Here is a 24,873-nt window from a genome sequence, read left to right on the forward strand (position 1 = left end):
CGAGGCCGTTTAGGGCTTTAAAGGTCAGCACCAACACTTTGAATTGTGCTCGGAAACGTACTGGGAGCCAATGTAGGTCTTTCAAGACCGGTGTTATATGGTCTCGGCGGCCGCCCTCAGTCACCAGTCTAGCTGCCGCATTCTGGATTAGTTGTAGTTTCCGAGTCACCTTCAAAGGTAGCCCCACATAGAGTGCATTGCAGTAGTCCAAGCGGGAGATAACCAGAGCATGCACCACTCTGGCGAGACAGTCCGCAGGCAGATAGGGTCTTCTTATACATGGAAAAATACGGTACATTTAACATGAGTGTTCAGCTTTATGAACTTGGCAAAAAAATTGAAAGGGGGCAAGCATCCAGGGCAAAAGACTTTAATAGTCCCACCCACCATTGAATCCAGTGTGTTTTGACTATACACAATTTTGGCATTAGGTGCAATCCCTGGAATGTAACCACGTCATAAGTTACAGGCTTGCTGTGTATAGGCAGGCATTTAAAGGAAACCAATCTAATAAGCATACCTTCAATGAAAAAAGGAAGTGATAAGTGTAAAAATGTTAGAAGAAAAAGCATTTAAGACATACTAGCACTGCTTTTTTCGCAGTTATCGCCCCTTTTCTGTTTGCATATCTCATTCTTTAGTGACTTCAGAGTACATTCTTATGTAATTGCAGTCCTGTGTCTTACAGCCGAGAGACTCACAAAATCGCAGTATTTTATGTTGCTGAGGGACAAGAGGACAAACACTCCATCCTTACTAATACTGGAGGAAGCCAAGCCTATGAGGATTTTGTAGCAGGCCTTGGTTGGGAGGTACCTTTTTTATTGTTCTTTGTAGTAATTCAGGTTGACTGTATGTTACCATTATAATAGTAGCTACTGAGGAATTCATCCAAAGACTGGTGAGAAAGAACTCTTGTGTCCTGCAGGCTAGAACATTTGTCCAGGAGTTGATATTCTGCCTGGTTCACAAGTTGTTTACAGAGCTTTCAGGAGAATGGAAAGTTGAGGATGCCAGCCAGCTGCCTGAAGTGGGATTTCCACCCCCTCTCCATCAGGACTCTCAAAGTGATATAAAAGGAAGAATTCATAGTCTTCCCTAGGTCACTTTTCCCTTAAAATTCTTGTTTGGGTGGTGGGATATGAGAAATTGGGGATAGGAGGAAGTTGGTTTCACAAACATTCTAACAATCTCTCAGAAATATGCTGTACCTTCCAGCAATTATGTCTGTGAAATCTGCCAGTTCGTGTCCAGTGGTAGGAAGATAGTATCTGATTGGCTTACTGGTCCTGATTGTTCAGAATCTAGGACCAAAATATCATGTAATTATAGGAGAAAATCGGCTCCATCTTACTGCACAAATGCTGCAATTCAGATATCTTACCATTATCCCTAGATAGGGTAACAAGAGGATAGCTGAAGGATAGCTATCCTCCAGCTGGGATCTCTGGCGCCTAGAAGTGCTAGTGCAACCTGAGGTGGCACACTGCATGCCATGAATGAAAGTACCAGCAGGGCAACAGCCAGAGAGTTGAAAGCAGCCATTAGAACCTAATTGTGTGTATGTTGATGTGGCGATGGAAATAACTGCAGAGGAGATTAGACCAGAGCAAAGCCCTCTTCAGTACTCTAGGGTTACAGTGTCTCCACACCCCCCCCACCTGATGTTTCCATCAAGTTCCTCAAAGCTTAATAGTTTTAATCATCCAAGTTCTCAGATAGTTAAACTGGAACCTTATTTACTGGCCAAATGAATCCTGGAAGCACTAGATACAGGGTGATGGTGTATTTGAAGGTTTGCCAGAATTATACAGACTCTGTAATCAAGAGCATGGCTAGGAACATGCCTTAGGATAGAGGAAAAGAGTAAACAAATCAATGAGGCAAAAACCCAGTGCAGTGGCCACACAAGAGCTGCCTGGGTGTCCAAGAAGTGTCCCCTGCTTTTTGTGGCAAACCACATCCGCATCCCACACAGATCCCATCTACACAGGTTGAAACACAATGTGTATCTGCGCCATATAGTAATCTACATTTAAGTGTTTGGGCCTGACCAAGAGTGCTGTGTCAGCGCATGCTGGGGAAAATCAAGGCCCCTTACCCAGGCATGCAATTTGCATTTGGTGCCTTGCAAAAAGTCCACCAACAGAACCATAAAAATTACATGGCAAGTCTTCAACTAGTAGCATGCCTGCTGAACAAATATTGGGTTCAATACTAGTCAATGGCTCCCAAGGATTTCTTCTTCCAATCTCTTCTTTTTCCGTGCATATGTTCAGTATTAAAAGAAAATAAATTCTTTTTCCTTTGGAATGAGCTGACGGCATGCCCTGTTGTGGGCACATGGAGGTGACCCTTTCATTGGTCTCTTAGGTCTTGTCTTCTCGGCAAATGGGATGTATTAAACCATCAGACAGGCCTCATGCCATCTATTTTCTGTCTCCATACATGTGTTAATGGTGCAAATAGGAATAATCATTTGGCACCATAGAATTCACATTTAAAACATGCCATAGAAATGATTCTGATAGTGTTTCCACAATTTTGCCATCCTCCTTCCTAAAACCTCTTTCCTCTAGGCTCTGAAACTGAAAGTACTAATGTGTCAAGTATGTTGGGGTGCTCTCGTGCTTGTATAGAGTTGGTTGGCTTTCTGTTTATTTCTGGTTACCATAATTTTCGCTCCATAACACGCAGTTTTTTCCTCCTAGAAAGTAAGGGGAAATGTCTGTGCGTGTTATGGAGCGAATGCCTACGGATGGCGGGGGAATCTGCTGCAGTCGTGAGCAGTCCATGGCTCGCTTTGAAACAGCAAAGCGGGTGTAAGCGGCTCCTGTCAGCGAGCCTAGCCGGGGAGGAGGGAGAGAAGCAGAGCGGGAGAGGAGAGGAGCCGCTTACATGAGTGTAAGCGGCTCCTGTCTGGTTGGCTGCTTTAAAACAACCCCGTGCTCTATGTCCCTCTCTCCTCCCCACTGAGCTTGCTAAGTAGCAGCAAAGCTTTTCAGCCAGCCGAGCCGGGGAGGAGGGAGAGAAGCAGAGCGGGGTTGGCTGCTTTAAAACAACCCCGTGCTCTCTGTCCCTGCCTGCAGTTTTTTGCTGTCCGATTTTGGATTAGCCACTGTAGGGGCTGTGTGTGTGTGTGTGCTTGAGCTATCGTTCTCCTCCTCCTGCTTCCCGTTCACTCTCCCAGCGCCCCTGCGCTCTCCCAGCGCCCCTGCGACTTTAGGATTGATACTCTGTGTGTGTGTGTGTGTGTGTGTGTGTGTGTGTGTGTGTGTGGGATCGTTCTCCTTCTCTTGCTTCCCGTTCACTCCCCCAGCGCCCCTGCGACTTCCAGCGCCCCTGCGACTTTAGGATTGATACTCTGTGTGTCTCTGTGTGTATGTGAGGCATCATTCTCCTTCTCTTGCTTCCCGTTCACTCCCCCAGCGCCCCTGCGACTTGAGGGCGACTTTAGCATGGATCCACATTGATCCTCAGGATTTTTGCATTGGGCTACCCCAAACTCACCGTCAGATCACATGTCTGTGGCCACAGCATGAACCACAAAAATCATACATCCACTGTTTCGTTTAGAATATTTTTTTCTTGTTTTCCTCCTCTAAAAACTACGTGCGTGTTATGGTCAGGTGCGTGTTATAGAGCGAAAAATACGGTAATTAGGATCCTTTGGTACTTCAACGCAGTAAAGTGGTAACAATGGATCAGTTCACATCTGAGTGCTTTATATGCTTTTCTGAGAGGCATGTGTGGGACTTGATATTAAGCATTTTCTAATGTGGTAATGATTTCTGTGCTTTTTAGGTGAACCTCACAAACCATTGTGGTTTTATGGGAGGGTTGCAAAAAAACAAAAGCACTGGACTGACCACTCCATATTTTGCTACCTCTACTGTGGAAGTAATGTTTCATGTATCAACTAGAATGCCTTCTGATTCAGATGACTCCTTAACAAAAAAGGTAGGTGTTTTGAAATTACCTTATCCTTTAGGTTGATAATAAGACCAGGGAATAAAGAACAAATAATTTATTCAAGGGTTCGAGATCTTATTGCGGCTTTTGGCTGTTCATACCTGTTGACAAATCAACTCTGCCACGTTTCATCACAGTCAATACAGTATCTTGGTGCTTCTAGATAAGAAGTATACTAGTCTGATATAAATTTAAAGGATGCTTCCTATCATAAAGGAGCTTTGGTACAAAGATCCAACCTGTTTCAGCTGATCCTTTCAATAAGAGAGGGCTCTGTAGTGCATTGTAGCACTCAGCAGTGTACACACTTCCATATATATTGGAAGACGAAAGAAGGAGGTATGAATATTGTTGTCTGCCCTATTTGCCAGCACAATGACTTACAGAGTTCTAAATCACATGGGGGAGTCTACACATCTGCAGAGCAGGCTTCCTGCTTCAGATCCCAGCCCCAGTATATGGAGGGTGGCAGTGCTGAATGATGGCAATGCGAAGGAGTGGGAGTGTCCTGCAAGCACAGCCCCACTCCTCAATTCATGAGATTCTAGGATAGGGCTACAGTTAAGTTCAACCATCTCAGTGATCTTCTGGGGCCCGTCTAAAGATCTCGCTCAGCTATTTGTTGTAGTGATAGGGAATATGTACAAAAGGACAAGGTTGGGTCTTAATCAACTCAGACTTTATCATACACACAATTTTTATTCTGTAAACCACCATGTGATCCTCAGATGAAGGGTGGTATAAAAATGTACTAGACCTCCCTTCATCCGAGCATCATGGGGCAGTTTGCAGTATAAAAACACAGAGATACATAGCATAATAACAAACAGAAATATTAACCTCCCCCCATTCTGAATTGAATTTTCATGAGGAATAATTGCAATCCCCTATATCGATCATGGATAGGATTCAGCAAGTTACTTATACCTTTCAGCTGAGGGAGTCATATGCTAAGTTGGTCAGTATAACCTGCTTGAAGCAACATATGTTTAAAGGTATGAAAGAGAACTGTTTCCAGACTATCCACCCATTTCTTTATCTACCTTCAATGTATCATAAAACTGGAAAATCCAGGGTATTTAGAAATTGATATCCCACAGAGTTGCCAGAGGATGCACCCTTCATGCTTAACATCTAATATGTAACATGAAACATTTAAATATATAGGTATGCAATAATTAAATGTGTTTGCAGCCAACCTCTATGATCAGCAAGTACCAGCTATTTTCAAACCTCCCTAAGAATAAACTGCTCTGCACCATTGGTATTTTTTCCCCTTGTTTAAATTTAATAAATTCCACATTAGTGGTAATAAGTTGAGACCTTGAACATTTGCCCTATTACAAATGAACAATTGGCTATCATTAGACTGTGCCCTCTCTATTCTGTACATATATCTTCAGATGTGCTAATCCATTCAGCAGACACATTAATGAGCGCTGGTTGAAGTGTAATATTGGAGGAAGTGAGGCCAGTTGACCTCAGCGTGGAGTTTAATACTTGTAATTGAATTAGATCGTCAACAGTTAGTGTAGAGAAATAGCTATGCCTCTGGCTAGCTTCAATTATTGATGACTCTTCATTTTATGTTCATCCTGTAAATAATTTTCTGTATTATTATTTTTTAATAGACTTCGTTCTTTAAAAATTTTCTTTCGTATCCTGAAAACTTGTGCCACACTGCTAAATATTTTTTTTAACTGTTCAAGATGACCTTGTCCAAGCTAGGCAGCACTTCATAAAGTGCATTCAGGCCTTGGTTGGCATTAAGATATGAAACACTAAACCATGGTTTAACCTTACAAGAACAAGCCTCAGTGTGCTTTATGTTTGCACCATTTTCCTGTGGCATAGCCATTGGATGATTTTACATTTCTCGGTTTCAAAATGACCTCTGTTCAACATGTCATCCAAACCCTAAGCTGTGGTTAACCTTCACTATGGTTAGTTGGAACAGTGGCTTGAAATTGGCTTGTTTCAACTAATCATAGTTAAGTTTAACCACAGTTTGTCAAGGGTCAGTCTAACATTGAAGAGAAAACTTACAAACCCTTTCAAACAGTTGTGCCAGAGAAGGGGGAAGCATACAAGCCTGAGGCTCACTGTGGCTCTTTTTTTATAACCCAAACCAGTCCTGTGCATCTTCTGTTGTGCAACACTTCATGAATGGGCTACCATAAATGAAAGCAAGCTTTTAGTTTTGGACCCTTTTTCCCATGTACTAGATGTTCATGTAGGTTATTTTCCACATTTTGGAGCTAAGTTGTAGACAGTGGCCTATGACGGTGCGTAGGTCACAGCTTCTACTTGTAGCTAGCAATTCTGAACTGGGGGAAACTTAATTCTTAATGAAATAAATGGGACTTAATCAAAGGCATATGCTCTATTAATTTCAGTATAACATTGATTTCAGTGCACTGTAGGTTATGCTCTTAGATTTTTTTTTCTGCCTGCAAAATCAGTGCATATTTTTAATAAATAACATAGATATAGAAGCATTCTTGCTTCCATATTTGTTCTTTTGAAACATTTTCAATCAAACTTTTCCTTAAAATAGTAATAATAAAGTAGTATCTAGTGAGCTTCATCTTTGAATAAGGATAGAGTTGTCTTTCTCCCCTTCCCTCCTTTTTTCTTTCATTCTGTGGAACAGCCATCACAGATCTAAAAGCACAGGCTGGGTTTTCGTGTATCATCTCGTACATGATACTCTCCTGTGAAAATTATTGTGTCAAGGCTGAGCCATAAGTAGTGGTCTGAGATGAGCCATGAACCAGGAGAAAGGAATTCATAGTTAAATGTTGAAGCCAGAAGATAAGACTTGAAGAACAAGACAGGATCAGAAAAACAACCAAAGAATACAGAAACCCATCAAATACATTGTTATTTATGCAAGGTTTAACTGGAGCAGGAAACTTATCTTTCCTGCTTTCTTGTCCATGAGGATCCAGTGGCCATACTGGGTAGGCAAACTAGTTCTGTAGTTCACTGCCCATGTAGACGCTCCAACCTGTGGTTTAGTGGCTCACCACACGAGGCAGCCAAAAACCATAGGTCTATCCATCTCACTCGTATCAACTCTAATTTAGGAGCATGGGTGTGTTTGCTGCCCTGCCATCCAAGCCCGTAATCTTTTCTATACACCGCGTCATCCACTCCAAATTCCTTATACAAGTTTATGAAAGCATAGCTTCATTTCTGAAGCTGGAGCCTTTTTTACTGCTCACACAGCTAAAGACAAGGAGCTAGCGAAGCTGCATAAGCAATATCTTGCTTCCAAGCTGCATGGATAAAACTTACTCAGGTACAGTCAAATGCTGACTCTTTAAGAGGACTCTGTGACTGAATGTACATTTCAGGTTTTAGAGACTCGATGGGGGTGAAAGAGGGAATTCTAGACAGCCTAGTTATCAGATTTGAATAACAGGGTACAAGTGAAGAAAGAATCATTCATGTAAAAAAATGCTTCCCTAGTTGCTGAATATTCACAATCAGTCTGTACACATCTGGAGTGGAGAATCAGGACCTCTGGTTCAAATCATGCACACTTGGGGTGGTACTCAACTAAGTTTTTTTAAGAGTAGACCCAGTGAAATCAATGAACCTTAGTCATGTTCATTGATTTTAATGGGCCTCTTACGAGTAAAACTTAAATGAATACCACCCTTGAGTATAAGCAATTTTATCTTTAGAAGTGAACTACATGCCATACATATCTGAGGTAGGAATGCTAAAGGGCTTGGGCCTTCTCTTTTTATTACTTTGAGCAATACACTCCCATTTTATATAACTAGCTGTTTTTTGGAAGTGGCCCTTAATTTCAAAAGCCATTTGCTATGCCTCATGGACAGTTGCCATTTGAGACATTTAAGCATGAATCCCCCTTCTGTATGCCAGATTTGATGTGTTGGGTTCCTTGGATTCCTACTATTATGTGTGTGCATGTGTATGATTTTATTTTTCTGCTTTTGAAGATTTATCATAGATAAAGTCCCAGTTCTTAGGAACACATGTGCTTTCAGAAAACTTTGTTTTCCTCTTTTTTCTTCCAGACTCCTTTTTCTCTCCCCTAACAAATCACTTTTCAACCACCTATCCCTGGTATTAAAAGCAGTTTGACAATTTAGCACGGGAAAGGCTTCCTGAAGTCAGAACTGGAATTACAAAAGCAAAACCCTTAGCTAGTTCATGGCCTTCAGGAAGTTGTAATGTCTTTTCTCATCCGTTCTTTAGATCAGTAGGTTCTACACATTACTGGTAATTCTGGCAAGAGTTCAAGGGTTAATGCAATAGATAAATAAAAGGAACTTTCTGTAAATTGAGCCCTGCATTATTTCAGTTGTCTTCTCTTTCCAAAACTAACTTATTTAATTTTTTTAAGTAAATACTTGAATTCTTCCTGCCAGTGTTCTTTGCTTTTACTATCGTTTATTACTTCAATTATACTTCGTATCACTTAGAACAATCTGCCATTTGGAAATCTCAGTATAGCCTGCAGCTTAGTATTAACTCTGGCTGGTATTGTAACATGTACAGCATATGACATTAATGTATCAAATTAGATTTGATCGTCCCTTCTGGTTATATTTATTTCACATTTCTTTTGTATTCAGTTAACATAAACTTATTAGGAAAGCTGACACATGGTGATGGCTATAAAGTAAGAATGTTTTAAAGTATTTCGATTTTTTAAAATGAAATTTCAGATATCTCTGCTTTTCCAATTTGTTGGTTTGTTCAGTGATGGAGTAGAAATTGTAACCCTGTGCTGTAGCAGAAGAAATAGTTAAACTAATCTTCATTGTTGTAGATTACCATTCTACCTACAGTAGTCACAGACACTGGACATTATGGTAGCAACCCTTCCTGCAGAAAGAACTATCAGTGGTGAAAAGAGAAGTTATAAAAGAAAAGCAGTGGTGGCGGCAGAAGCAGCCCTTTTTTTCTGGGAAGTTTTGTCTTGTATTTGGTCAGGGCAAAGAGGCATTGGCTACAATCACAATTAGATAGTACCCAGGCACAGTCCAGAAGACAAATACAACAGTCTTCCCCTAAACGCTGAGTATTTCAACATTTGAACATCTTGTGAGATGTTTGTGTTTTTGTTTCTTGTTGCTGATGTTGCTGTTAAGTGATGTTGTATTCAGTGGTTTACACAATCAATAAAATTGCCACAGAATAAAAACAAAAACCTAGTGTGACAACAGCTACACAAAAACTTGTATATCATACAAGTCAGATTTAGACTAAATAGCTGCAGATCAAAACACCCATCAGCATCATATAAAAACAAACTGAAATAAAACCTGCTTTCTGAAAACTAGTAAGTAGGGCAACTGGTGAACCTCCTGGAGCAGAAAGCCCCACAACTGTTTCCTTCTCTTCCTCTTAAGTTTCTGGAGGTACCCTTGGGCCTGGGCTGATAAAGTTCCATTTGCTACCTTACATCTTACCTTGGGACCCAGGGTAAGGGGCATTTTACCCTCCCTGCAGTCCCAGTCCATATAAGGAACCTGTGCCTGCTATTTGCATGGGAAAATTCCAGTGGAAGGCTTTTTTCTCTAATGCAAATAGCAGGTAAGGGGGCTCGACTGAGATCAGGAGCACAGGAAGGTCAAAGGGTTAAATCTCCCTACCCCCAGCACCAGGATCCCAGTGGAACAGCCAAGACAGTCCAGGGCAGTTCCCCAGCAAATATCCTGCTCCCCCTGCCAGCACCAGCGCTACCCTCAGGGCAGAGGGTGAAGGAGTTGGCTGCTGATATGAGACAGAGAGGTTGCTTTTTAGAATGCAGCTTTTCTTTGTATCGTTCCCAGAGCACCAGCCATGCTCTCTCCCTATTGCTGCCTCCACGTGACTTCCTTTCATCCACATCCTCCCCACACTGCCAGCACTGTCATCCTCACCACTAGTTGTGGAGGGGAATGAAGGAGAGAAAGTTAAGGGTTGTGCGAGCGAGCTATAACAGGAGAAAGGATTGGGCAAGGTGTAAAGGGAGGGGTTGGCGGGTAGGCAGGGTTGCTGAGCAGTACAAGTGGGGCTCATCCCCTGTTACAGGGGTCAGCAAACTTTTTCAGCAGGGGGCTGGTCCACTGTCCCTCAGACCTTGTGGGGGGCCGGACTATATTTTGCGGAACAAATTCCTATGCCCGACAAATAACCCAGAGATGCATTTTAAATAAAAGCACACTTTCTACTCATGTAAAAACATGCTGATTCCCGGACTGTCCGTGGGCTGGATTTAGAAGGCGATTGGGCCGCATCCAGCCCCCGGGCCTTAGTTTGCCTACCCATGCCCTATTATATAAACATGCAAATTCTACGTTAAATGCAGCTGGCAAGCATCAATTCCAACTATGCTGTTTGTGAAAAAGTACTTTCTTTTGTGTAACCTGAATGTTCCAACATTTGGTTTCATGGGATGACACACACACGTTCTTGTGTGAGGTGGGGGGGAGAGAGAGACACTAGTAAAATTTTGATTCTTAGAAGCAAAGTTCAGCTCACTAATCATTGCCATTCAAAATTGTTTCACTTCCATATTTTGGATAAGAATGCTCATAACAAAGCTAATAACTCTTGCAAAGTTTTGTAATTGTTAAGGCAAGAAACTGTCTTATGTCAGTCATTAGAGGACCTTAGGAAATCAACTGTATGCGCTGGAGACTTTCTTAGAATAGGTGACAATCAATTATGATTCTTGTGTGTGTGAAATCAAGTAAATGGCAACATTCTAAAATACAATATTTGGAATCCTTACTTTGGAGAATATCCCATTGATGAGAGTGTGGTTTGCTTATTAGTAAATTATTAGTAAATATGTGTAGGATTTCACTGCTAGAGTTAATATTCAAAGGTTTTGTCTATGAGAAGTATGTTCTCCATTAGTTAATGATATGTAAACAGTGAAAGCTGACAAATTAAAGTGAAGAGCCAAAGCTGAATCAACAAGATACTTAGCTGAAGAACTTGTGGGCAACTTGTTTGTTTAAAACTGACACGTCTGATTTTTTAAAGTTCTCTCCTCATCTTGAAATAGTTTTTTGTTCCAGTCTTAAAATGAGACCCATTCAATCTAAAATGGGTTCCATACTCTTAGCTTAGTGATTTTTCAGATTCCGCACTATCTTACATACTTTTGCATATTTATTACTTTTCTTGTTTCAGCTAAGACATTTAGGAAATGATGAAGTTCACATTGTCTGGTCAGAACATACGCGAGACTACAGAAGAGGAATAATTCCTACCGAGTTCGGAGATGTGCTCATTGTTATATATCCAATGAAGAATTATATGTTCAGTATCCAGATTATGAAAAAACCAGAAGTAAGCTTTTTTTATTATTATTCAATGCAGTTTTATCCTTCTCTTCAGGGAAAAGAATCTCTTGAGTGGCTTATATAAGAGCAAAAACAAACAAGGCAGTGCCTAGACTTTTACAATCTTTTTAAAAATGGCAAAAGAGGAAAAGGGGATGGGGAGAGAAAAGGAAAGTAAGGAAATTCAAGCCCTAGTTGTTAATGTTACAAAATTATCAACTTAGATGGAAGCATTTCATGGAGAGGAGAAGCCAAAAGGAGCTGGTGTCTCAGCAGAGCCAAATGGCTATAACCCAAGGGGATAGTAGCTGCTAGAATTATGTACTACACCGTTTAGTTTATAGCAGTGTGTTAGGGCTGTGCAAGACGTAGAAAGGGGAACCGCATTCAAATAATGCTTTAAGGTCCTGATTAGTGAATTTACAATCAGAGTTTCTCATTTCAGACATCATGGGAGACTTTAGTTTAAACTAACCAGGACCTGTGCACCGATGAAAGGAGGAGGCAGGGGAAGAAATGAAAGGAGAGCATGATGTCCCATGCTCACTCCTTGTTGCTACACTATTGTTTAGCAAGCTGAGAAATGTATGTCCATACCAGGCTTGTGTGCACAGATGTCAGAGATTTGTGCAGGAATGTTAAAGACAAGAAGGATTCTTGGCACAGTATTCAACAAATTGTTTGGGTTGTAGCATGATAGTACCAACCATCATTTGGGTGACCGGATAGATCCAATCCAGTGCTGGTTGGGTATATTCCCGAGTCAGAGCCTGTATACTTAGCAGATGCATACATCATAAATGTGTGCCATTCCATGCTAAATCAGGACTCTTTTTTTTTATCATGCAGCTATATCCCAACAGGTGATGGTGATTGCTTGCTCATTAGTTGTATGTTAAGATTGCTCTAATGAACACCGGGCCGTAAACTTATATTAGCAATTTTCTTTCAAAGTAATCATATCCCTTCAGCAAATGTTCCCCTTCTCCAGTCTCACTCAGACTTTGACCTTCAAGAACATGGCATTCGTGATCATTATTTGGTTTTGGCATTAAACTAAGCCTGAATGAGGTAAATTATTCAAATGGTTATTAAAGCAAAATAAGGAGAAGGATTATTTTTTGCTGATAATATCAAGTGATCATATCGGTATACTTTTATAAGGTGCAGCATCTCCTAGAGTATTTTGAATAACTACTATGATTAACTGAAGGTGAGAAGAATGATCTAGCTGAGCAATCCTTTGTTAATGCTGATTGCTAATTGTTATAGAAAAGAATGATTTAATGGCCGGCTTTCTCAATTTCCTGATTCAGGTCCCATTCTTTGGTCCATTGTTTGATGGTGCTATTGTGAATGGAAAAATTCTTCCTATTATGGTTCGTGCAACAGCTATAAACGCAAGCAGAGCACTGAAGTCACTCATTCCATTATACCAAAACTTGTATCCTTTTAAGTAAGACTACAGTCCTGTGCACATCTACCCGGAAGTATACCCCATGAACACAGTGGGACTTATTTTCAATAAATCCATCAGGGATTATTCTTCACCCCATGATTGATATTGAAGAGTTCAATAAGTGCAGGCGTTTTGTGAAAAAAACAAAAAGCAAAAGCACAAGGGTAACAAAATATTCAATAGATATAAAATATAAAGCTCAACTGGATTAATGCATTAACAGTACTTAAAGATATGATTGTAGTAGAAGTACTGTTGACATATTTCCCCCCCCCCCTGTAATACTAATTTTATAATAATAGCCTTCTCCTTTTGTTAGGCATATTGTCATTGGTGGAAAAGATTGTGCCATTTTAATTCCCTGTTGCAAAAGGAATTGCAGCTTTTCCCCACCCACCAGAGAAAGAGTGAACTGGTTTAGATGTACCACTAAACTCCTCACACCCATGCCAGAGTAACAAGGCTCCCTAGGGAAGACTACACTCATTCTCATAATCCTAAACTGTACTTTTGTTGACCGAGGAGAGGTGTGTGCATGATTGTGTGACACACATGGGATGTTAAGCTGTTATAACACCAACATGACTGCATATTTTTGTAGAGAAGTCTGGAAACAGTGGTACTGTTTTGTTCAGGAAGTGTTCAGTAGCAAATCAGCATACGTTGAAATGAAAACATGAGGTAAGTCAGTTCATTTAAAACCAATACCGTATACTTTGTAAAGGAAATGTTGATTAAAATAGGCAGATGTCTTGCATTCTATGTACAGCAGTAAGACTGCATTCACATTAATGGGAGAAATCTGGTGTCACGTGAGCACACTTCCACTCTCACAATGGGACTTCATCATCCTTCTCGCCCCCCAAACAAAAATCTACACACACACAGACCCCACAACATCCCCTCCCCCAAATCTGCATCCAGCTCCTGACCTTCAGAGCAGTTTTCAGGTGCATTCAAAAGACTGCACTGGGCAGGAGAGGAAGAAGAATTCCTAGTGCATCAGCCGTAGCTTATCGGTGCACACACAAATGCTGTTGGATATCACTTGGTGACTCCAGGGAAATGGGTATGGGAGGACATTATCTGCCATGTTGTTGATGAATGAGATGGGTAAAGGGAGACCAGGATGTGCTTCTTCTTCTTGCTGAGGAGAAACATAAGAGAAATTTGCTTAGAAATAACCAACATACATTATAAAATACATCTGCATGTATCCGCTTATCTGTGGGGCTGTGTTTGTCCTTCTGTCTACCTTCTTAGAGGAACCTGTCTATGCCTTAGCAATGCGACATAAAATAGTTTGGTAGATCTGCTCAACTTCATTTATCTTATTAAAATTCAAGAAATGCTGCTAATAGGCTAATTCCCCCCCCCACCCCCTGTTTTATTTATTTTATTTATTAAATCTGTATACCGCCCTTCATCCGAAGATTACAGGGTGGCTCACAACATAAAAATACAAAATGAGAACACAAAATGCATAATAAAACAAAAGCATTCCACAAACAGGGAGCCACTGCAGAAAAGGCCCGTTCTTATGTTGCCACCCTCCAGACCTCTTATTTTCTTATTGATAATAGTCTTATTCAGCCAAAGAGACCCTTTGAGTCTTGATCCCATACCCAAATAAAATCACATTTAAAGGTAAAGGTAAAGGGACCCCTGACCATTAGGTCCAGTCGTGACCAACTCTGGGGTTTATTGGCCGAGGGAGCCAGCATACAGCTTCCGGGTCATGTGGCCAGCATGACTAAGCCACTTCTGGTGAACCAGAGCAGCGCATGGAAACTCCGTTTACCTTCCCGCCGGAGTAGTACCTATTTATCTACTTGCACTTTGATGTGCTTACGAACTACTAGATTGGCAGGAGCAGGGACTGAGCAATGGGAGCTCACCCCGTTGCGGGGAATCGACCCGCCAACCTTCTGATTGGCAAGCCCTAGGCTCTGTGGTTTAACCCACAGCACCACCCGCGTCCCTAAAATCACATTTGAGAGATAGCAATTGCATATGCTATCTGTTGATCTGCCAAGCACTGCAAGCTAATTTGCCCCTTTCCCATTTTTTTCCTGTCTAAGACTGGTGAAAGATTGTTAGCAGTAACGTCACTTTGAGGCTTGGAAGTTTTGTGGTTAGTAAGAGGTGTATGTCAAGTATTTGCAGTTTTTCCTAATATTCATGCAGTACTAACTTTAGGGGCTCCTGAATTGGTATGTTAACTGAATAATAAAATTTCAGTGCTCTAAACCTAATATGATACTTAATATGTGACCATCCTGATAACAGATTTTCACATGCAAGAGTTTTTATTTGCATCCTTTTGTTGAGTTTTTACTTGTAGCTTTTCTTTTGCTTTAATTTCTACATCTGATTATGATTATAAAACAGATACTGAAACACTATGGGTTTTTAATACTGTGGGCAGATGAAGTAGCTGTAAACATATATATTTTAAACACTGATAACCAATATCTTTTTCACAGTTACCTAGAAACAGAGATAATTTGGAAAAATATAATCACAGGTGATGCATTGTAAGCCTCAGAATAATGAAAATTCTAAAAAGATTTAGACTTACTTTGTGCCAATAATTATATAGATGTGTCAGCTATTTTCTACCCACTAAATAGTTCTGAGATTCCAAAGCATAAATTGTGTGATTTATGCTCATTAAAAGTAGTCTGAGACTTATCTTGGGCACATCTTGGCTAACTATGTACCTAATGCTGCTCAGTAAATTACAAGAGTATATTGATTGGCATATGCTGCCTAAATCGATCACCCTGACAGCCAGAATTACAGTAATCTGTCAGTATTGATGACTGTCTTTCAGGCTTTGAAACCTCTTCTTCATTTGTCTTGTCATGCCTTACTTGTTTCTGAAGTGCATTTTCTTGCAGCCTCCAGTTTTGTCATGGTAGGTACTTTATAGTCCTTTTTTTTGTCCCTCGAGACCAATTTATTGGCTTGATCATGCAATTAGAGGTAAAATACAGCACTAGGGAGCATGGGTAGGCAGTGTTCAGCCTAACAATTGGACCTTAGGTGTGGTGTAGGCTTGTTCTCAGCCATTTATTACTTACCTGTTGAAAGAGCAGGGTTTTTTGTTTTTTTTAATAATGACTAATTCCAAAGCATCACTTTAAATGCCTTTGATTTTAAGCACTAGACTACTGATTGAGTAGACATTTGTGATTGGTTTTAAACTCTTGTATTAATGCTTGCCATATAGATTGTCCACCTATGCCTTATTACAATTATTTAGGGATTTCTACATTGATTATCCATATATGTGTGCTTGCTGCACTGTTGGGAAAGGGCCACGTAAATGTTTTATGCTTTGTGTTCCCTCCCCTCTTCTGCCCCCCACCCCCCGGTCTCCCATGGCTCGTGCTCAGAATGAAACATTTTAGATAGGTAGAAATAAATAAAGTAATCACAGAGTGCTCCCCACTGTACAAGCAGAAAATCTGTTTTTTTTTCTACTGAGAAAGCAAAAGATTTTAAAGAATAAAAAAATGAAGTAAAATTGATTTGTTGTACTCATCTAATTTGCCATTCACAAAGTAGAGAGGTAGTCTGCAATCTTTGCTCCATTGCTAAGCAGTGTGTGTGTAAAAAACCTCACAAAAACCTTGTTTCAACATGTTTTTGTAATGTTTATTCTTCTTAAACACCACATCCAAATATCCCTACAATTACCAAGGGTTTTTCTAAAGTGAAATGCGCAAGATTGAATGTTGTACTAGATTAGTTTAAAATCTTTTTGAGGGAAGAATTGCACAATATTTGGAAAATACTGACTGCATGAGAAATCATTACACCTGCTTTGCCCCAGTGTTGCTTAGAGAAAACAGAATAGAACGTTTTCTAAAGAATGTATTATGAATGTGCTACATTTTAGTGCGCCATTTTAAGAGCATTTGAATAATCTAAAATGTGTATTTGTGCTCATTTTATTTTTCACATGAAAACTTCAGCAAAATATAGGAAGTTTTAATACTGTTATTGCCTTTTAATATTGCTGTTAGAACTTAATGATGTTGTTTTTAATGTATTTCTTTTAACATCATTATATTAAAAAAATAAGGACAAAGGTCACTGATTCACCCCTTTTGCTTGAAGCACTTCTACTTATTACCAGTACGGGCTTTTGAAATCTTTTAATTCCGGTTGCCAAACCACAGTTTCCATCCATCCATCTGTTCTTGCTAATTGTGAAAAGGTTCAATTTTCAGCAAAGCCATGCATTTCACAGAAGGTATGTGAGGTGAAATTTCACAGGGGACATGATGGATCCTGATTCTCAGCGATAAACCTTTGGGGCCAGCCGGGTTGGCATATGTTTCAGCATGATATGAAGGCTTGGGTTCCCTGGCTTCACTTTTTTGGCGTGGAGCTGATAAAACCTGGCTGTGTATTGTTTCACTGGACACCAATCATGGGCAACGGGAACTGCCCATTTTAACTCTCTGTGGGAAGGAAGCCCAGACCCTGTTCACAATAGTACTATTGTCATGTTACAAACTATTCTGAACAGCTTGACAGCTTTAGGGAGGAGGGGGAAAGGGGGTCGCTTTGCTAATTGGTGCTCCAAGGAAAGATGGGGAATGATCTCGAGTTGATATATTTACACTGTTCTTCCATATAGGCTACCAGTTTTAATAAAAAACACAAAAGCACCATTCTTGAACAACTGCCCAATAAGGCTTTTAAAGTATATTAATCATTTTATACATACACATACACACAAATAAACTATAATAACCAATTACAATAATCATAAAAGGACACAGCATAAGGATTTTGTACGTGGAGCAAAGTTACATTAATAGACTTATAATTTAATGTAGATTAACCTTTAATGTTTACACTCTGGTTTTGCCGTTGTATCACCTACAGCAGGATCCATAGAGTGCTACCTGTTAAACACAAATACTGCTGCGAAGTTCTGGATCTTCAATATTCATTATGTTCTTACGTTGGTCTTTTATCTCCCAGCTCTTCAGTTTCATGCTAAAATGTTGAATACTGATTGTTGCTTCTTGCATAAATAAGTGAAAACAATAAAATATTTGTGGTAGAGGGAACGGTCCTCTGGAGTTGGCTCACACAAGATCTTATTTTGGGAGAAGCACAGATGTTCAAAGTTATCATCTGATCAAGCCTACATAGATTTACTTGTGTAACTGTAATTCATATAATTTTATGCTTGGGTTCTAAGTGGTAGAACTTGGATAGTCTGTGCTAATATTCACATGTTTCACATCCACTCCATCTGTTTGGTTTAAGCTGGGGTGGCTAACCTGGAACCTGCTAGATATTGTTAAACTCCAGTTTCCATTAGCCTCATGGCCCATTAGCATGGCCAGTGGTGATGGGAACTCTAGTCCAACAACATCCACAGGTTAGTCAAACATATTTTAGAGGGTTAGAAAGAGTAAGCAGTGGTCAAAGTACAGCTTCTGCTTCAATTATTGAGAAAACATATTAATGCTGTATTTCATAATGGTAATTCATTGAATGTCCATTCTTCCTTATACAGCAGGGTAGATTATATTTAAGTCAAGATTAATGGATAGATTCTGATGTTAAAATCCAGTCTCTGAACCTGCCGTTCCCTGGAGGCATATAGTGCATTAGTTTAAACCAATATGCAGCTTATCATAGATACTGTGACACAGTCTTAAATGATGGTTTGCTGTGCATTGTTACTGCTTTCTCTCCTAATAAAATCACTATTTTGTATTCTTGATCATTACAATATTAAATAGAAATGTAATCAAATTATGGCACATTTAGATACAGATAGCTCTTAAGTAATTGCCCACTGTAAAATTTTTGATCCCTCTTCTCCCCTCCCCCCAGCAAATAAGGTCTTCTGTCAGTGTGCATATTCAATAAAATAGAATACTTGTGTGGCTTAGATTAGTTGAAGCAAAATCTTTTCAAGGCTTCTTCTTTTTAATCCTCATTTTATACCTACTTTAAACTCTTCAAGCCACATTTCCCCTTCTCTCACTCGCTCGCGCGCTCACTCACACAAACACACACTTCTGCCTTACATGAAGACCAGTAACTGCCCTACCAATATCTGAGCCATGGGAGAAGTTTCCTCTTCACAGAGCAGCCTTCAGCTCTACCTAGGCTCTTGTGGGGGAAATCAGCCAAGCTCACCCAGATGGGAAATTGGGGAAGAAAGAGTCACTGAGCTTTTTCTGTGGCAGCAGTTGGGAACCTCTAGCCCAGGCATGGCCAAACTCGACCCTCCAGATGTTTTGGGACTACAATTCCCATCATCCCTTTTTTTAAAAAATAATAATATTTTATTAAGTTTAACAATAAAAAGATACAACCAAACATAAAACATTAAAAACACAGGGAAAATATAAAACACAACAATACAAACTTTCACAATACATAAAATACAAACATTTAACCTAACAAGGGGGGTGGGAATCAGTCAACACACAAAAAATAGAGTAGGAAAAAACACAAATCTTTTCTAATTGTTCATCTTTGATTAACTTATTTTCCTGACTTCCTCACGCCTCCCTTTTTTATATCCCTTTTTAACAGTTAGTTCAGCAAATTCGTATCCTACTACTTTGTCCTTATATATTTTACCTCCCAAATTTATAATTTCAAATTTTTATCTCTTGTTACTAGAACCCCTTCATTTTATTTCAATGTCATCAGCATTCATACATTTTACAATACTTCTGTAAATAAATTTTAAATTTCCTCCAATCTTCTTCCACCAACTCTTCTCCCTGATCTCAGATTCTGCCAGTCATCTCAGCCATTTCCATATAGTCAATTACTTGCATCTGCCATTCTTCCAAGGTGGGTAATTCTTGTGTCTTCCAATGCTTTGCGATGAGTATTCTTGCTGCTGCTGTAGCATACATAAAGAAAGTTCTATCCTTCTTTGGCACCAATTGGCCAACTATGCCCAGGAGAAAGGCCTCTGGTTTCTTCACAAAAGTGTATTTAAGTACCTTTTTTATTTCATTATAAATCGTCTCCCAGAAAGCCTTAATCCTCGGGCACGTCCACCAAAGGTGAAAGAATGTACCTTCAATTTCTTTACATTTCCAACATTTATTATCGGGCAAGTGGTATATTTTTGCAAGCTTGACTGGGGTCATGTACCACCTATACATCATTTTCATAATATTCTCTCTTAGGGCATTACATGCCGTAAATTTAATCCCAGTGGTCCACAACTGCTCCCAGTCAGCAAACATGATATTGTGTCCTATATCTTGTGCCCATTTAATCATAGCAGATTTTACCATTTCTTCCTCAGTACTCCATTTCAACAGCAAATTATACATTCTTGATAATATCTTAGCATTGGGTTCTAACAATTCTGTTTCCAACTTTGATTTTTCCACCTGAAAACCAATTTTTTTATCTTGATTATAAACCTCTCTTATTTGAAAATAATGTAACCAGTCTCGCACCTTCCCTTTGAGCTTCTCATAACTCTGCAATTTCAGCTTGTCACCTTCCTGTTCCAAAATTTCACAATACTTTGGCCATTTTGCCTCCATATTAAGTTTTTTCATAGCTTTCGCTTCCATAGGTGATAACCACCTTGGGGTTTTGTTCTCCAAAAAATCTTTATATCTTGTCCAGACATTAAATAGTGCTTTCCTGACAATATGGTTTTTGAATGCTTTATGCGCTTTAACCTTGCCATACCACAAATATGCATGCCACCCAAATACATTATCATAACCTTCAAGATCTAGGATGTCAGTGTTCTCAAGAAGTAGCCATTCCTTCAACCAGCAAAAAGCGGCTGATTCATAATAAAGTTTAAAGTCCGGCAGGGCAAACCCCCCTCTGTCTTTAGCATCAGTAAGTATCTTAAATTTTATTCTGGGCTTTTTGCCCTGCCAGACAAATCTAGAGATATCTCTTTGCCACCTCTTGAAACAGTCCATCTTGTCAATGATTTGTAATGATTGAAACAAAAACAACATTCTCGGCAGTACATTCATCTTAATGACAGCAATCCGACCCAGCAAGGAAAGCTTCAAATTCGACCAAATCTCTAAATCTTTCTTCACTTCTGACCAACATTTCTCAATTATCTTTAAATAAATTTGCATTCTTAGCAGTCATATTCACCCCCAAGTATTTTACCTTCTTTACTAATGTCAGATCTGTCTCTTTCTGAAACCTCTCTCTCTCCATCAGCGTCAAGTTTTTCTCCAAAACTTTAGTTTTTAACTTGTTTAACTTAAAGCCTGCCACATGACCAAACTCCTGGATTAATTCTAAAGCCCTCTTGGTACTAGGTACTGGCTCTTGTAATGTCAATACAAGATCATCTGCAAAGGCTTTAAGTTTATATTGTTTTGCTCCGACCTGAATACCATGAATCAGCTGGTCCCTTCTTATCATATTTAGCAAAACCTCCAGGACCTACAATTCCCATCATCCCTGACCACTGGTCCTGTTAGCTAGGGATGATGGGAGTTGTCGTCCCAAAACATCTGGAGGGCCAAGTTTGGCCATGCCTGCTCTAGCCCCAAGCTTAATTCGGCACACCAGATCTTCTAGTGTGGCCCATGAGGCTGTTTTGGGTGAGCCACACCCACCTGCTCAACGTATAAAGGTGCAGCTGGGCCAAAACCGTATATTTGACTTTCTTCAGTAATGTTTCATTCAGGGTTGTTTTGTTTAATAGTTTAATGTAGGTAGTAAACTGCTTTGAGTTTTTTTCCACCTTCAAAATTTAAAGTGCTATAGAAATGATGATGATGATGTTGATGACGATGATGATAGGAAGTTTACAGCTGACCAGCAGCACCTGAAAAGCCTTGTGCACAGCTCTTTGCATCATGTCAGGGCTTGTAAAATGCAGGGATGTATATGGAATGGGTCAGCTCATGTCACTTTGACGTTAAGTGACTGACAGGTGAGGCAGCCCCACCCAACTGCAAAACCTAGCCCATGGGGCAGGGGTAAGGATCCAGTTTCCCACATCTGTTCTATAGACCTTAGATATCATTGTTTCCTTGAAGGAAGGAGTAGTTCCTACTGCCTTGAAAAAGGTATTTATTGAAAAGGACCTATATTGAAGAAATCAAAATTGGGCCCTATGGTCCTTGATATTTATTGTTGTATCTTTATGGCCACTCCAATATCTCTTCTGAGGGGTCCCCCAACTCTCTGTAGCAGATTTGGGGTGCCTGGGTGAGGAGAGGGAGGGGAACCTCTGTTATGTAAGCGGAAGTCCTTGCATGAACAGGATGACTTTCTTGGATTGCAAGAAAGTCTAGTTTCTTTTGTACCGTTCTTAAGCAAAGTCAGCTGCAGGCGGTCATGAAATAGATTTTTTCGATTGATTTCCGTGTGCTTTCTGACCTGTTTATGGGGTAGGAACAGCCTTGATTCTGCTGGACCTGTCAACAGCTTTCAGTACCATTGGTCATGGTATCTTTTTGTGTTAGCTTGACAGGTTGGGCTTGGGTGGCGCAGGGTTTTTTTTCTGCCTTTGGACCTTACTGACAAAGCAGGCTCACTTGGTAGCATTGGCAATCTCCTTCACCTCATGGCCTTTAACTTATGGGATGCTGCAAGTGTTTGCGGTGTTTTGGAAGGTGGCTAATAAATCTATTAAATGAAAACAATCTACAGTATATTACAATGGTTTATGTAACCTTATGTGCATCTTTTGTTTTTGTTTTTAGGATGCAGTCCTAAAATCACTTATAGTCATGTGATTCATATTAATTAAATCAATAGAACTACTTGCTAATTTGTTATTTCAGATTGCAGCCCAAATTGGTTCATAGAGATAATAATGTAAGGCATGGGATCACTTTCTGTGGTTATAAAACCTATTGTAATAAAAGAAGTTAATACTAAAAAGGAGCTGTGAAAGATACTGGAATATTTTTACTACCACCTCCCCCCTCACAAATATGTGTCAAGTAGCTATGTCTCAATATGTTCTGGATTTTATCTGACACCAGCGTCTATTAATGGGACTCCATTTGTACTGCCGTGGCACCTGTTATGGATTTTGAATTATCTCACAGCCCGTGGGACTAAAATGAAGAAGTACCAGGTGTCAGGCTTGTATCTTAATTGAGACTCAGTGTAAACAATATAAACTTAGTAATACGGTTGTAGGAATGGATTGCAGCCCAGCAGTTGAGTTGGTTACAAACAGTTGGGTTACAACTTTCCTTCATGGATGGTAATGAAGGAATTAGTTATTTAGCCTGATGAAACAAAACAGAACTACACTTGTCATTGCTGTATGAGGTCAGGCTATTCTTAGAATAATTCATCTCAAAATTTAGGTTTTTGGTAATACAAACAGTAGTATTTGGTAATACTACAGTGAATCATTTTCTGACAAATTTCTCTGGGAGGCAAAAATTAAAATTGGTTTAGGAGCACTATCTTAAAGCCCACTCGTATGCAAGTTTAGTCAAAAATAATGCCCACTGGGTTCAATGAGCTTCTTCCCAGGTAAGTGTGCATAATATTTGCATTTGTAAAACAATCACAGAAGTATTGTGTTTTTAAAAAACAACAGCATAGGATAGGATATAGGTTTGCTTCCTGATTTGTTAAATTTAGTATTGCAATTATTTCAGCATCTATTCAGTCAATAAGATTCCTGAAGCTGAAAATGCATAATTAAACACTTAGCAAAAATGAAATAGCCAGGGCATCTGCTTTCAAGTATAATAGTGCAGTTATGCATATATCTTACTAAGAGGTCCCATTAAATTTAATTAGACTTATCCTGAGGTGAGTATGTATAGGATTGCAGCCTGTGCATGTATAATTTAGTATTGTTTTAAATTAAAAACAAAACAAAAAATGTCACCTGTTGATTGGATCCAAAAGATTTCCTCTTGTATATTTTATCATTGTATTTTGGATTTTAAATTGTATTCGAATTAATTTTATGAAGAGAGTTTTAGAAATGTCTAAAACAGATGAAATTTGGTGTATATCACTTGTATGGAAAAGAAGCAGACGAGGGGAAGCAGAGGATAGGAAGAGAGATGTGAATTATTACAAGCATTGTTTAACGAGTTACTCCTTTCACAAGTTGCTATTATACCCAAACTCAGAGCCAGTCGTACTATTAGGCAGAATGAGGCGACCACCTCACCTGATTTCAGATATCATGAAAGGGCAACAAATTGTTAGTTTAATTAATTTATTGTTGTATTTTTACTGCTATAGAAGGAGCGGAGTCCTTTGGTGATTTTCTACCTCAGGGGCCAAAGTAATTGGATTGAATATTGTGCACATTGATGCAGAGGAGCGGGGAGTAATAACTGTTTCTCCACATCAGGCAGCAAAATATTTTGGGTCAGTCCCACTTCTGGAAGATACTCAGGAAGTGGAAAAGAAAATGTCACTGGTTGGAAGTGGTTCCTGAAAATTTCTCTGTTATTTTCCTCCTGGACATTCTTATATGCCAGCCTCTGCTTTTAAAATGTATAGCACAGGTGGTATTGTTGAGAGGGTGTTTTAGGCCCGTCTTGTGCATGCGGCAGATGATAAACCAATGCGGTAGTTTAAATTATATGCAACCCGACACTATAAAGCAAAAATGTGCTTCTTCCCCATCAGGTGATAAACAGGCCTTTCTACACCAGCTACAAGCTAAAAGAGCATCCCAAAAGCAGCACACGAAGTCAAGCTCTGAACTTAAGGTCACAAGACAGATGGCTTTTAGAATCTGTAATGCTACCCACTTTGTTGTTCAAGTTGTAGTATGTGAAGTGTGTGGAATAAGGATAAGATTGACTTTGGCTACCTTCATATGTACTTCAAGGCCATGCTGTTTTGGTGCTTAAATGGAGGTTTTTCAGTATGCAAGGGTTTTGTTGGACCAACACAGGGTGCCCAGAAACTTACTCTTATGAAGGGAGAACTAGCAAAATTCTTGCCCGTTTTTCCTGAATGCTAGAAAGGAAGCATTGTATTTTGTCTTCTCTTAGATAAGCTTTCCAAAGCATTTTTCCTCTGTAAGAGAAGATGGTCAGCAACTCCCAAGATGCTGTGTACATCCTTTCTGTGGAGCTCAAGGTGCAAACACAATCACATCAAAGGCATTAACTTTGAAAG

General features: G+C 39.6%; 1 protein-coding gene across 15 annotated transcripts in view; it reads left to right on the forward strand.

Moving 5' to 3' along the window:
- Nucleotides 1-24,873, forward strand: part of RALGAPA1 (Ral GTPase activating protein catalytic subunit alpha 1) — a 128,231-nt gene that overhangs the window by 88,918 nt on the left and 14,440 nt on the right. For 8 of the 15 annotated variants that reach the window (XR_008329315.1, XM_053380224.1, XM_053380220.1 and 5 more), the window contains 4 exons: nt 674-812; nt 3,805-3,960; nt 11,140-11,298; nt 12,608-12,735. Coding sequence is in view for 14 of the 15 variants with exons in the window: in XM_053380224.1 (XP_053236199.1) it covers nt 674-812; nt 3,805-3,960; nt 11,140-11,298; nt 12,608-12,735 (582 nt within the window). In the remaining variant the exon portion in view is untranslated. Of the gene's footprint in view, nt 1-673; nt 813-3,804; nt 3,967-11,139; nt 11,299-12,607; nt 12,736-24,873 lie in introns of those variants that run through there. The other 7 variants (XM_053380223.1, XM_053380227.1, XM_053380231.1 and 4 more) reach the window with 2 other exon arrangements.

This window comes from Podarcis raffonei, chromosome 1 (genome assembly GCF_027172205.1).
Source record: "Podarcis raffonei isolate rPodRaf1 chromosome 1, rPodRaf1.pri, whole genome shotgun sequence".
Taxonomy (NCBI): Eukaryota; Metazoa; Chordata; class Lepidosauria; order Squamata; family Lacertidae; genus Podarcis; species Podarcis raffonei.